At 39.8% G+C, this 13,445-nt stretch overlaps 2 protein-coding genes across 6 annotated transcripts in view; one reads left to right on the top strand and one right to left on the bottom strand.

The window, feature by feature from the left end:
* KCNAB1 (potassium voltage-gated channel subfamily A regulatory beta subunit 1) overlaps positions 1–13,445 on the bottom strand; it is a gene marked incomplete at its 5' end in the record, with an annotated part of 420,311 nt that overhangs the window by 29,459 nt on the left and 377,407 nt on the right. The window lies entirely within an intron of this gene.
* Positions 8,322–8,818, top strand: LOC309806604 (small ribosomal subunit protein uS10-like). The gene is given in 2 exon segments (XM_082625491.1): positions 8,322–8,448; positions 8,451–8,818. Coding segments are annotated over 2 exon segments (357 nt in total). The 5' UTR covers positions 8,322–8,420; the 3' UTR covers positions 8,780–8,818.

The raw sequence follows: 13,445 nt of genomic DNA on the forward strand, positions 1-13,445 counted from the left end.
AGTAACACAAACTGAGTAACAAGTAAGCAGGATGTGGCCCTGGTTATTTATTCTCAAATAAGCTCAGATTCTAACATTTTAGTTACCAAAAAAAAAAAAAAGTTGATATTCTTTTCAGTAACATAGGTCATCTGTGTTTAAAAATATGTATTTTATGTGAAAGGACTTAATAAAACTATTTATTTTGAGTGAAAGAAATTTGTTGATAGACATGTTTATTTTTTCAATTGGCCCTCATGCAAAAAAAATGGCTGCTCACATTAAGTCTTTTTCATGTGAAATGTTCCCTAGAACTTTGAAAGTTGTACGCAAGTGGCTTTACTGCATGAACAATAAATCATAGGGACTAAAGACACAAATATGCAGAAATTAGTGTTTTTATCAGATCAAATGTACTCAAGTTAATCTGGCCATATGGACACAAAATGATGAAAACAAAAGAAACCTTAGAGATAATTCAGTGTAGTTTCCTCTTACTCTAGATAAGGAAACAGGCTAGGAGTTCATTGTTTTAAGGAATAATTAAAAGCTTGAATATTGTTAACAATGATAAATATTTCAGATATGCTTACAAAATGCTGAGAGTAAATATACAAAATAATAATTGTAATATGTAGTGGAACTGTATGTAACTTTGTTCTATATTTTTCAAGTCCCCTGTAAATGTGTTATCATACTTTCATAATTTAAAAAAGAAAAAAGAAAGAAGATTCCCTAACACAGCAGAGCACCACTTTAAAACACTAACATGTTATAGGTTCATTCACAAATGTTAGGTTTAACTAAACGCAATTTCCACTTTTAAAGGCCCAAAATGGTTGATCTTTTTTACTGGGAGGGGACCATGTGGAGGCTGGGGCACTGGTAGAATGCAGAGACTTGGTTTCAACAGAGGAGTCGTAAACACTAATAAAAACAGGTCTAGACACGGGCACAATTTTTACTCCAGACCAGCTGTTTGTTATTTATCTAACTTCAGCTGTTTATTTACTTTAACTTCAGAAGCTTGTGGTGGTTTATAATCATGCCTTTTTGTGGCTTAGAGGATTCCTCTTGGATATTCATCAGTCATTTACCATCATGGCTGTGGAGAATCCTCACTCAGTGCTCCTCTATCTGGAGATAGATGACCACCTTTTCTCACTGGAATGGAAACTCATAACCATAAATGGAGTCATGCCATGTTTACCCTTAAAGGTTTGCCGACTGTCTGAAGACAGCCTGGCTCCATTTGCCTTCCAGAGCACACGGGAGACTCTGGTTTTTGTCCGTTCACTGTCATGAACTTGGACATGTTCTTCAACCTTGCTGAATCTCAGTTTCTTCAACACAAATGAACAGACTGATATTAATTGAGCATATAGCTAATCTTTATAATAACTGTTTAGGTGGGTAATATCTTAATCCTTATTTTATTGATGAGGAACCTGAGACTCAAAAAGGTAGTCACTTGGGCAGCTTCTCAGCAGATAGTCGGTAAGGCCACTTCTAGCTTTGAAGCTAGAAGTGGTCATCCTGGAAGGCTTTGATAGTACACTGTGGGAGAAGGTGGGTTGGGGACAAAAAAATAACAGGGCATTTACTTAATTGACCTCATTGTGTATTTGTGAATGTACGATGCCTTGTGTGTGGATCTATCTGTCCCTTTGCATTTCATATGCCGATGACTTATAGTTCATGATGTATATGAATGACTTGGGAAATGTGAGCTATCTTTTTGCTTCCTTGAAGAAAGATCTCAAATCTGATGATTCTTTGAAAAAAGAACCAAAAAATGGGTTTGAGTCTGTGTGTGACCTGTTGAAGCTTAGAAACAGAGTGGTCTTCACAAGATAGTTTGCTAGGAATAAGCTTTCTGGATCAGGGCGAGGGCCAAAATGATTCTCTATCAGAACAGACCAGATTCAAGAGACTAGAAAGGATTACACACACCAAGCCAAGTCAGTAAAACCTCTACTATCCGGAGAAATTAAACCTTGTTCCAAATTCTCACCCCAGAATAGAGCTGTGTGTCTCCAAGGACAATACACCGTCCTCACCCTGAAGCTTCCCAGAACACCCTCTCTAAGGGCACAGGGTCCTCAGCCTCTCTGCTCTGACACACTGGTTTTCCCTGACCCCGACAGTTTGAACTGAGCCTTTGAAATTGCCCAGATGTGAATTCTGAAACGTTTTCTGAAATATAGAAAAGGTTATTGAAGTGGGACATTTTTAGCCTCACTTTTACCTAAAGACCAAAGGTCCTGAACAAAAGCAGTAGTTGGTAAGTACCCCTAAGTTCCGAAGTGAGGTACTAGGCCACCTGTGTAGGACTGGTTAAAAAAGGTTTGGCCGTCTTTAGGTCAATCCCTACCTTAAAAGAATCAGTGGGTGGAGGTGAGGGTTGAGAGACAATTTATTTGGACTTGTTTGAGCTCTGTGACATTTTCCTACCTTCCCCTGTGATGCCACCCTCCCCCCTCCATCTTTCACCTTGTCTCAAACTGAATAAAACTCCAGAAACTAAAAATCCCATTTGCAGAACTTGCAAACAAGGACAGCTCCCTGCAGTAAGGATCTGAATGCTGTGCTTTTTTTTCCAACAGGCAAACACAGGCTGTTCTGGGGATTCTGCTCATTCCTTGTTCAGCTCCCCACTACAGAGGGGGAGGCTACATGATGCTGTATACTTTTAATATTATTTCTTCCTGCACCAGACAAGTGCTCTTTAATCCTGGCAAGACAGCAAATGTTCACTTTGCATTTAGATAAGAATGGCCAAGTGACTTGCTTCAGGCAATGAATAGCTTTCTTATCTTTCAATACTTCTCTATCCTCATTATTTCTCTGTAATCCTCTTATCACTACATCAAGTCTTTCCAGCTTCTTACCTGCTGACACTCCAAGAAATAACGTAGAATATGGATCATAAAATTGCACCTCTTGAGAGTGGGCCTCACGCAGCCACAGGGGCAAGACTCCTGAAGGACCTGGGGCACCAAACCACCTGCCTGAGGTAAAGACTGCAACATGGGTGCCGCAATGTTGGTGGAGTCCCGAAGGGAATGCTGGGATTTTGGGGGTCCAGCTACACCCCTCAGTACCCACTCCAATTGTAACATGCTGTCAGAACAGAGTGGCAAAGTAAATAAAGATTCGTCATTTAGGCAGAAGCGGAGAGGCAGCACGTTGAAAGGAGGGCCTCTGGAGTGTGCAATTCCGGAGTTTGGAGAGAGGACCTTCAAGATGGCGGAGGAGTAAGATGTGGAGATCACCTTCCTCCCCACAAATATATCAAAAATACATCTACATGTGGAACAACTCCTACAGAACACCTACTGAATGCTGGCAGAAGACCTCAGACTTCCCAAAAGGCAAGAAACTCCCCATGTACCTGGCCATGTGGCTAATAGGGTCTTGGTGCTCTGGCTGGGTGCCAGGCCTGAGCCTCTGCAGTGGGAGAGCCGAGTTCAGGACATTGGTCCACAGAAACCTCCCGGCCCCTCGTAATATCAATTGTCGAAAGCTCTCCCAGAGATCTCCATCTCAATGCTAAGACCCAGCTCCACTCAACGACCAGCAAACTCCAGTGCTGGACACCCCATGCCAAACAACTAGCAAGACAGGAACACAACCCCACCCATTAGCAGAGAGGCTGCCTAAAATAACACTAAGTTCACAGACAACCCAAAACACAGCACCAGACATAATCCTGCCCACCAGAAAGACAAGATCCAGCCTCATCCATAAGAACACAGGCACAAGTACCCTCCACCAGGAAGCCTATACAACCCACTGAACCAACCTTACCCACTGGGGGAAGACATCAAAAACAACAGGAACTACGAACCTGCAGCCTGTGAAAAGGAGACCCCAAACACAGTAAGTTAAGCAAAATGAGAAGACAGAGAAACACACAGCAGATGAGGGAGCAAGGTAAAAACCCACCAGACCAAACAAATGAAGAGAAATAGGCAGTCTACCTGGAAAAGAATCAGAGTAATGATAGTAAAGATGATCCAAAATCTTGGAAAGAGAATGAAGAAAGTACAAGAAACGTTTAACAAGGACCTAGAAGAACTAAAGAGTAAACAAACAATGATGAACAACATAATAAATGAAATTAAAAATTCTCTAGAAGGAATCAGTAGCAGAATAACTGAGGCAGAAGGACGGATAAATAACCTGGAAGATAAAACAGTGGAAATAACTACCGTAGAGCAGAATAAAGAAAAAAGAATGAAAAGAATTGAGGACAGTCCTCTGGGACAACATTAAACACACCAACATTCAAATTATGGGGTCCCAGAAGAAGAAGAGAAAAAGAAAGGGACTGAGAAAATATTTGAAGAGATTATAGTTGAAAACTTCCCTAATATGGGAAAGGAAATAGTTAATTAAGTATAAATAGTTTATATAGGATAAATCCAAGGAGAGACATGCCAAGACACATATTAATCAAACTATCAAAAATTAAATACAAGGAAAAAATATTAAAAGCAGCAAGGGGGAAGCAACAAATAACATACAAGGGAAACCCCAAAAGGTTAACAGCTGATCTTTCAGCAGAAACTCTGCAAGCCAGAAGGGAGTGGCAGGACATATTTTAAATGATGAGAGGGAAACACCTACAATCAAGATTATTCTACCCAGCAGGGATCTCAGTGAGATTCAAGGGAGAAATTAAAACCTTTGTGGACAAGCAAAAGCTAAGAGAATTCAGCACCACCAAACCAGATTTACAACAAATACTAAAGGAACTTCTCTAGGCAGGAAACACAAGAGGAGGAAATGACCTACAATAACAAACCCAAAACAATTATGAAAATGGTAATAGGAACATACATATTGATAATTACCTTAGATGTAAATGGATTAAATGCTCCAACCAACAGATATAGACTGGCTGAATGGATAAAAAAACCCAGACCTGTATATATGCTGTCTACAGGAGACCCACTTCAGACCTAGGGACCCATACAGACTGAAAGTGAGGGGATGGAAAAAGATATTCCATGCAAATGGAAATCACAAGAAAGCTGGAGTAGCAATTCTCATATCAGACAAAATAGACTTTAAAATAAAGATTATTACAAGACACAAAGCTGGACACTATATAATGATCAAGGGATCAATCCAAGAAGAAGATATAACAATTGTAAATATTTATGCATCCAACATGGGAGCACCTCAATACATAAGGCAAGTGCTAACAGCCATAAAAGGGGAAATCGACAGTAACACAATAATAGTAGGAGACATTAAAAACACCCCACTTTCACCAATGGACAGATCATCCAAAATGAAAATAAGTAAGGAAACACAAGCTTTAAATGATACATTAAACAAAATGGACTTAATTGATACATATAGGACAAAAAAAACAGAATACACTCTCTTCTCAAATGCTCATGGAACATGCTTCAGGATAGATCATAGCTTGGGTCACAAATCAAGCCTTGGTAAATTTAAGAAAATTGAAATCGTATCAAGTATCTTTTCCGACCACAACACTATAAGACTAGATATCAATTACAGGAAAAAAAACATGGAAGCTAAACAATACAGTACTAAATAACCAAGAGATCACTGAAGAAATCAAAGAGGAAATCAGGGCTTCCCTGGTAGCGCAGTGGTTGAGAGTCTGCCTGCTGATGCAGGGGACACAGGTTTGTGCCCCGCTCTGGGAAGATCCCACATGCCGCGGAGTGGCTAGGCCCATGAGCCGTGGCCACTGAGCCTGCACGTCCGGAGCCTGTGCTCCATGACGGAAGAGGCCACAACAGTGAGAGGCCGGCGTATCGCAAAAAAAAAAAAAAAAAAAAAGAGGAAATCAAAAAATACCTAGAAACAAATGACAATGAAAACACGACGACCCAAAACCTATGGGATGCAGCAAAAGCAGTTCTAACAGGGAAGTTTACAGCAATACAATCCTACCTCAAGAAACAAGAAACATCTCAAACAACCTAAAGCAATTAGAGAAAGAACAAAAAAAACCCCGAAGTTAGCAGAAGGAAAGAAATCATAAAGATTAGATCAGCAATAAATGAAAAAGAAATGAAGGAAATGCTAGCAAAGATCAGTAAGACTAAAAGCTGGTTCTTTGAGAAGATAAACAAAATTGATAAACCTTTAGCCAGACTCATCAAGAAAAAAAGGGAGAAGACTCAAATCAATAGAATTAGAAATGAAAAAGGAGAAGTAACAACTGACACTGCAGAAATACAAAGGATCACGAGAGATTACTACAAGCAATTATATGCCAATAAAATGGACAACCTGGAAGAAATGGACACATTCTTAGAAAGGCACAACCTTCAAGACTGAACCAGGAAGAAATAGAAAATATGAACAGACCAATCACAAGCACTGAAATTGAAACTGTGATTAAAAATCTTCCAACAAACAAAAGCCCAGGACCAGATGGCTTCACAGGAGAATTCTATCAAACATTTAGAAAAGAGCTAACACCTATCCTTCTCAAATTCTTCCAAAATATAGCAGAGGGAGGAACACTCCCAAACTCATTCTACGAGGCCACCATCACGCTGATACCAAAACCAGACAAAGATGTCACAAAAAAGAAAACTACAGGCCAGTATCACTGATGAACATAGATGCAATAATCTTCAACAAAATACTAGCAAACAGAATCCAACAGCACATTAAAAGGATCAAACACCATGATCAAGTGGGGTTTATCCCAGGAATGCAAGGATTCTTCAAGATACACAAATCAATCAATGTCATACACCATATTAACAAATTGAAGGAGAAAAACCATATGATCATCTCAATAGATGCAGAAAAAGCTATCAACAAGATTCAACAGCCATTTATGATAAAAAACCCTCCAGAAAGTAGGCATAGAGGGAACTTTCCTCAACATAATAAAGGCCATATATGACAAACCCACAGCCAACATCGTTCTCAATGGTGAAAAACTGAAAGCATTTCCACTAAGATCAGGAACAAGACAAGGTTGCCCACTCTCACCATTCTTACTCAACATAGTTTTGGAAGTTTTAGCCACAGCAATCAGAGAAGAGAAAGAAATGAAAGGAATCCAAATCGGAAAAGAAGAAGTAAAACTGTCACTGTTTGCAGATGACATGATACTATATATAGAGAATCCTAAAGATGCTACCAGAAAACTACTAGAGCTAATCAATGAATTTGGTAAAGTAGCAGGATACAAAATTAATGCACAGAAATGTCTTGCATTCCTATACACTAATGATGAAAAATCTGAAAGAGAAATGAAGGAAACACTCCCATTGCAACAAAAAGAATAAAACACCTAGGAATAAGCCTGCCTAAGGAGACAAAAGACCTGTATGCAGAAAACTATAAGACACTGATGAAAGAAATTAAAGATGATACAAACAGATGGAGAGATATACCACGTTCCTGGATTGGAAGAATCAACATTGTAAAAATGCCTATACTACCCAAAGCAATCTACAGATTCAATGCAATCCCTATCCAATTACCAATGGAATTTTTCACAGAACTAGAACAAAAAATTTCACAATTTGTATGTAAACACAAAAGACCCCAAATAGCCAAAGCAATCTTGAGAAAGAAAAACAGAGCTGGAGGAATCCGGCTCCCGGACTTCAGACAATACTACAAACCTACAGTATTCAAGACAGCATGGTACTGGCACAAAAACAGAAATATAGATCAATGGAACAGGATAGAAAATGCAGTGGTAAACCCACACATATATGGTCACGTTATGTTTGATAAAGGAGGAAAGAGTATACAATGGAGAATAAGTGGTGCTGGGGAAACTGGACGGCTACATTTAAAAGAATGAAATTAGAACACTTCCTAACACCATACACAAAAATAAACTCAAAATGCATTAAAGACCTAAATGTAAGGCCAGACACTATGAAACTTTTAGAGGAAAACATAGGCAGAACACTCTATGACATAAATCACAGCAAGATCCTTTTTACCCACCTCTTAGAGAAATGGAAATAAAAACAAAAATAAACAAATGGGACCTAATGAAACTTAAAAGCTTTTGCACAGCAAAGGAAACCATAAACAAGATGAAAAGACAATCCGCAGAATGGGAAAAAATATTTGCAAACGAAGGAACTAACAGAGGATTAATTACCAGAATATACAAGCAGCTCATGCAGCTCAATATCAAAAAAACAAACAATCCAATCCAAGAATGGGCAGAAGACCTAAACAGACATTTCTCCAAAGAAGACATACAGACTGCCAAGAAACACATGAAAGGATGCTCAACTTCACTAATCATTAGAGAAATGCAAATCAAAACTACAGTGGGACTCTTGGAGGAAGACGCGGTAGCAGCTGCTGCGGAGTTTCGGGTTTCCCGCTCCCGCCCCCACTCCTGACTCACCGCTGTTCGCTCTCGCGGAGGAACAAGTTGGTCAGGAGGCTGCACTGCAGCCATGGCTTTTAAGGACACCGGAAAGACTCCGTGGAGCCCGAGGTGGCGATCCACCGGATTAGGATCACTCTCACCAGCCGCAACGTGAAGTCGCTGGAGAAGGTGTGTGCCGACCTGATCAGAGGCGCGAAGAAGAAGAATCTCAAGGTGAAGGGGCCAGTGCGGATGCCCACCAAGACCCTGAGAATAACGACGAGGAAAACCCCCTGCGGGGAAGGTTCTAAGACTTGGGACCGTTTCCAGATGAGGATCCACAAGTGCCTCATTGACCTGCACAGCCCTTCTGAGATCATCAAGCAGATCACTTCCATCAGCATTGAGCCTGGAGTCGAGGTGGAAGTCACCATTGCAGATGCTTGAGCCAGCGGCTCTAATAAATTGATAATCGGCCGTTAAAAAAAAAAAAAAAACTACAATGAGGTATCACCTCACACCGGTCAGATTGGCCATCAGGAAAATGTCTACAAACAATAAATGTTGGAGAGGGTGTGGAGAAAAACAACCCACTGTTGGTGGGAATGTAAATTGATACAGCGACTATGGAGAACAGTATGGAGATTCATTAAAAAAAAAAAATAGAACTACCATACGACCCAGCAATCCACTACTGGGCATATACCCAGAGAAAACCATAATTCAAAAAGAGTCATGTACCACAATGTTCATTGCAGCACTATTTACAATAGCCAGAGCATGCAAGCAACCTAAGTGTCCATTGACAGATGAATGGATAAAGAAGATGTGGCACATGTATCCAATGGAATATTACTCAGCCATAAAAACAGGTGAAACTGAGTTATTTGTAGTGAGGTGGATGGACCTAGAGTCTGTCATACAGAGTGAAGTAAGTCAGAAAGAAAAACAAATACCATACGCTAACACATATATATGGATTCTAAAAAAAAAAATGGTTCTGAAGAACCTAGGGGCAGGACAGTAATAAAGACACAGACGTAGAGAATGAACTTGAGGACACAAGGAGGAGGAAGGGTAAGCTGGGACAAAGTGAGAGAGTGGCATGGACATATATACACTACCAAACATAAAATAGATAGCTAGTGGGAAGCAGCCGTACAGCACAGGGAGATCAGCTTGGTGCTTTGCGACCACCTAGAGGGGTGGGATAGGGAGGGTGGGAGGGAGACGCAGAGGGAGGGGATATGGGGATATATGTATATGTATAGCTGATTCACTTTGTTATAAAGCAGAAACTAACATACCATTGTAAAGCAATTATACTCCAATAAGGATGTTTAAAAAAAATTTGCACCTCTTTCCTCAACATAATCTAAACATGGTGCCCACTATTTCCTGCTAAAACCTGGTGATTCCAAACTATCAGTTTGTAATTCTTCTGTTGGTTAATACTAAATAGTAATCAAAGAGGTGATTTCTGTCCTGATGAAAGGGAGGCAGCATTTATGAGGAGCAGAGAGTACAGTGCTCTTCCTGCATAGGTCAAATTCTATAGGATTTGTGAACAGGGGAATGCATTCCAATTCATTTAAAAACATTCAAAATGAGAATAAGTAAACCTCTTGCCTTAAATTTTGTCTGGAGCAAGGCAACAAACAAATTTAAAGAAAGAAATCTAAATGAACTATAAAACTCCAGGCTTGAGCATATTTCCTAGATACCTGACTTATATATTCATCTGTGAAGCTAAAAGTTATATCATCAATGGTTTGTTTCCTTTGACATCTGGGATTTCCTTTGACATCTGGGATTTCCTTTGACAATCTTATTAGTCAACCTTTAAAAAAGGCTGTTTAGTAGCTTGAATATGAGCATTCCCCATATTCAAATGTGGGATATCCTACCCTTAATTTATATCCCTCTGACATAAATTTAAAAAATTAAAATTTGGAAAAAGATTCTTTTTCTAAAATTTTTAACGTTTTGCTCTTGTCAATTAAGTCCCACAAATTTTATCATAGAATATGGCTGTCTTAGTACATTTGGGCTGCAGTAACAAATATACCATAGACATGTAACAAAAATACAAAAATACCATAGATGGCTTAAACAGCAAACATTCATTTCTCACAGTCTGGAGCCTGGGAAGTCCAAGATCAAGACTCTGGCAGATTTGTTATCTGGTGAGAGCTCTCTTCCTGGTTCATAGACAGCCACCTTCTCACTTTGTTGTCACATGGTGGAAGGGGTGAGGGAGCTGTCTGGGGTCTCTTTTATAAGGGCACTAATCCCTTTCATGAGGGCTCCACCCTCATGAGCTAGTCACTTACCAAGGCCCCACCTCTTACTAGCATCATTTTGGGGGTTAAGTTTCAACATATGGATTTTGTGGGGACACAAACATTCAGGCTATGGCAATGTCCTAGGAAAGTCTCAAAGCAGTTGTTACCAGCTGCTCATCCTTCCCATAGATGACATTCCCGTGAACATCTGATTTTTTTCCAGTGAATGTACCAGGATGAATAATCTACAAAATGTATGCAGAAATAAACAAGGAAATTAATCTGCCTTGTAGATTTATTTGATAGAACCAATTTATTCTAACTTTAGAATAGCTAAGTGAAGTGATTCTTATGTATCAGAAACAATTATGGAAGAAGTTAATTCTGGTATATGACAATAAAACATATCGGCAACACATAGAAAGATATGATAGAAGTTACAGATACCCTTCAGTCAGCTATAATATATAAAAGGTCTGAAGATTTGAGAATTACTAGCTTTTTATTTTGCAATCCTCTTGAGCTGTGGGTTGTAGCTTTCCTCACTGAGAAATGAGGATGTTTCAAACTTCTTGGTGTATCAATTAAGTTTCAGGGCTTTTTTTATGGAGTAAGTTATTGAAAACTCAGTTGAAAGTCCTTAAATTATAAAAGAGAACCAAGTTGTTGAGGATCAGCTTTTTTCTAACTCTCCGCTCTGCTATCCCCAGACTGGTTTCCCTTGTCACATTAGGGTGGCTCTCAGTAGTATTTATGGCCATGTGGTTTTTTATCCATACTGAGCAGGGCCCTTTTGCCTCAGTATTCCACGACCCCTGAGATTCACTCTAATTAGGCTGCTTTGGTCACACGAACCAGTGACTCTAGCTAAGGAAAAGATGGGCTGATAGGTTTAACACAATGCAGAGCCCACCTTGGAACGAGGTCCAGCAAAAGGAAAGGAAGCAGCCTTCCTCTGGGTCAACTGGCAGTCTGGGGAAGGGTCATCACCCACATGAAAATGTGGATACCTGAGAAGGGATGTCTGCTGGGCAGACAACCAACAATTTTCACTATGCTCAGACAGGGTCTTGCTGGGCACACCAACAACAGAGGGCCCAGGGAGAGACCTAACTCTACTGAGTGCCTACTATGTGCTGGGCTCCGTGCTAGGCATTTTACCAACATTACTGCATTCGAGTTTTACTGCAGTCCTATGCGGCAGTATTATTACATTTCCATTTTACATTTGAGGCAATTGAAGCTCAAAGAGATTAAAAACTTGATGAAGCCAGGTTTGCACATTTCCTCTAAAACCAGCCCCATGCTCAAACAAAATGAAGCAGAATATCTCTTTCCCTTTTTCATCCATATTTGTATATTTTATGCCCACTCTTTTGATTCTGTTATTTGAGTACATAAATTATAGAGACATATCAAAAGGAAATGTATTATGCAAAACACTCGATAAAGAATAGTTTTCTAAACGTTCACTGAGATACTAAAACATAAATTTAACCCAAATCCACCCATTCTACATAGTGCCTAATCTTTCTGTATCCATTATCAGTGGTTGTTTTTATATTTGGGAGCATCTGTCATTGCATTGTAGATTACCTGACTCAAGCCTCGAATTTCTGATCTTTTAAACTATGTGACTGTCATCCTCATTGGTCAGACAGACAGATGTGGAAAGTTGACATGTAGCTTCTTATTCTATTATACTATCTGGAGCTTTTTATTTATACAAGTGTGTATCAGCTTCTTGGGACAGGCTTTATTTTGAAAGGAATTCTATCTTCTGGAGGAAAGAATAGAGCAAGCCAACTTGGCAGAGGATTGATAAGAGTAAAAAATATTTACCCTAATGAGATTTTCTACTGGCAAATCCAGTTTCATGCTTTAACAGGAGGCAATCTTTATTGCTTCTTTGAAAGTGTAGAGCTGGCTTTACTTCCTGGTTCTACCATGGGAGGCGTCTGGAAGGAGATGCTGTCTTAATCTTAATGATATTAAAACCTCTACCCTACAGCAGATGCAACTCACTGGCAGCCCCAAATCCATTTTGGCTCCACAGTTCTTATCTGTATTTGCCAGGTATCTGGTAACTAAACAAAAGGCAACTTTAAACTTGACATGGTGGAGTGGAATGATTTTCTCAGCTTTTCAACAGTGAACTACTTGGTAAAAAGAGGAGCTACTCACTCTGTTAATATTTTAAAATGAGGCACCTTCTGCTCTGTTATGTTCAAATGTAAGGCAGGCCCAGTAGTGGCTAGGCAACATTCACTGCAAGAGCCATTGCAGAGGAGGCTGCCCTGTCCACAGGGACACCCACCTTCTTTTCCTAGTACCTACTTCACTGTTCCACAGTTGTCTGCTTGTATCTAGGACTCTTAATCTCTTCTTTTGGGGGGGCCTTTCCCATTTCTGAGGTTCTTCTCCACCCTCCCCACCCAAAGATGGCTGTTTCTCCCTATTTCCTCCATTAGAATTTTATGCTGAGGGAAGATTTATCAAGGTGTTTCACGGTAAGATGGTGCTTCTTAAACATTCCTATCATGTGACCCACTAAAGTGGACAAAAAAGCATATGTTATTAGAAGGCTTGGCTTTAGCATAGAAATTTATGCAAATCTCTATTTTATACCGTAATAAAGCATTTGCTTTAAAACAATAATATTTTTCTTTATAAATCTTTGAGTAAAACTGCCATGAAAGGAAACAGTCTCCTGTCTACTCTGTGGCTTTTGTCCGACTCCCCTCAGCCACCCATAGCCACCTTATCCACACACAGCACACTTCCTGTGCTTCAGGGGAAATGCATGCCTGGCTGTGAGGCAAAGAGCA

Source organism: Mesoplodon mirus, assembly GCF_964341445.2.
Source record: "Mesoplodon mirus genome assembly, chromosome: 6".
NCBI lineage: Eukaryota > Metazoa > Chordata > Mammalia > Artiodactyla > Ziphiidae > Mesoplodon > Mesoplodon mirus.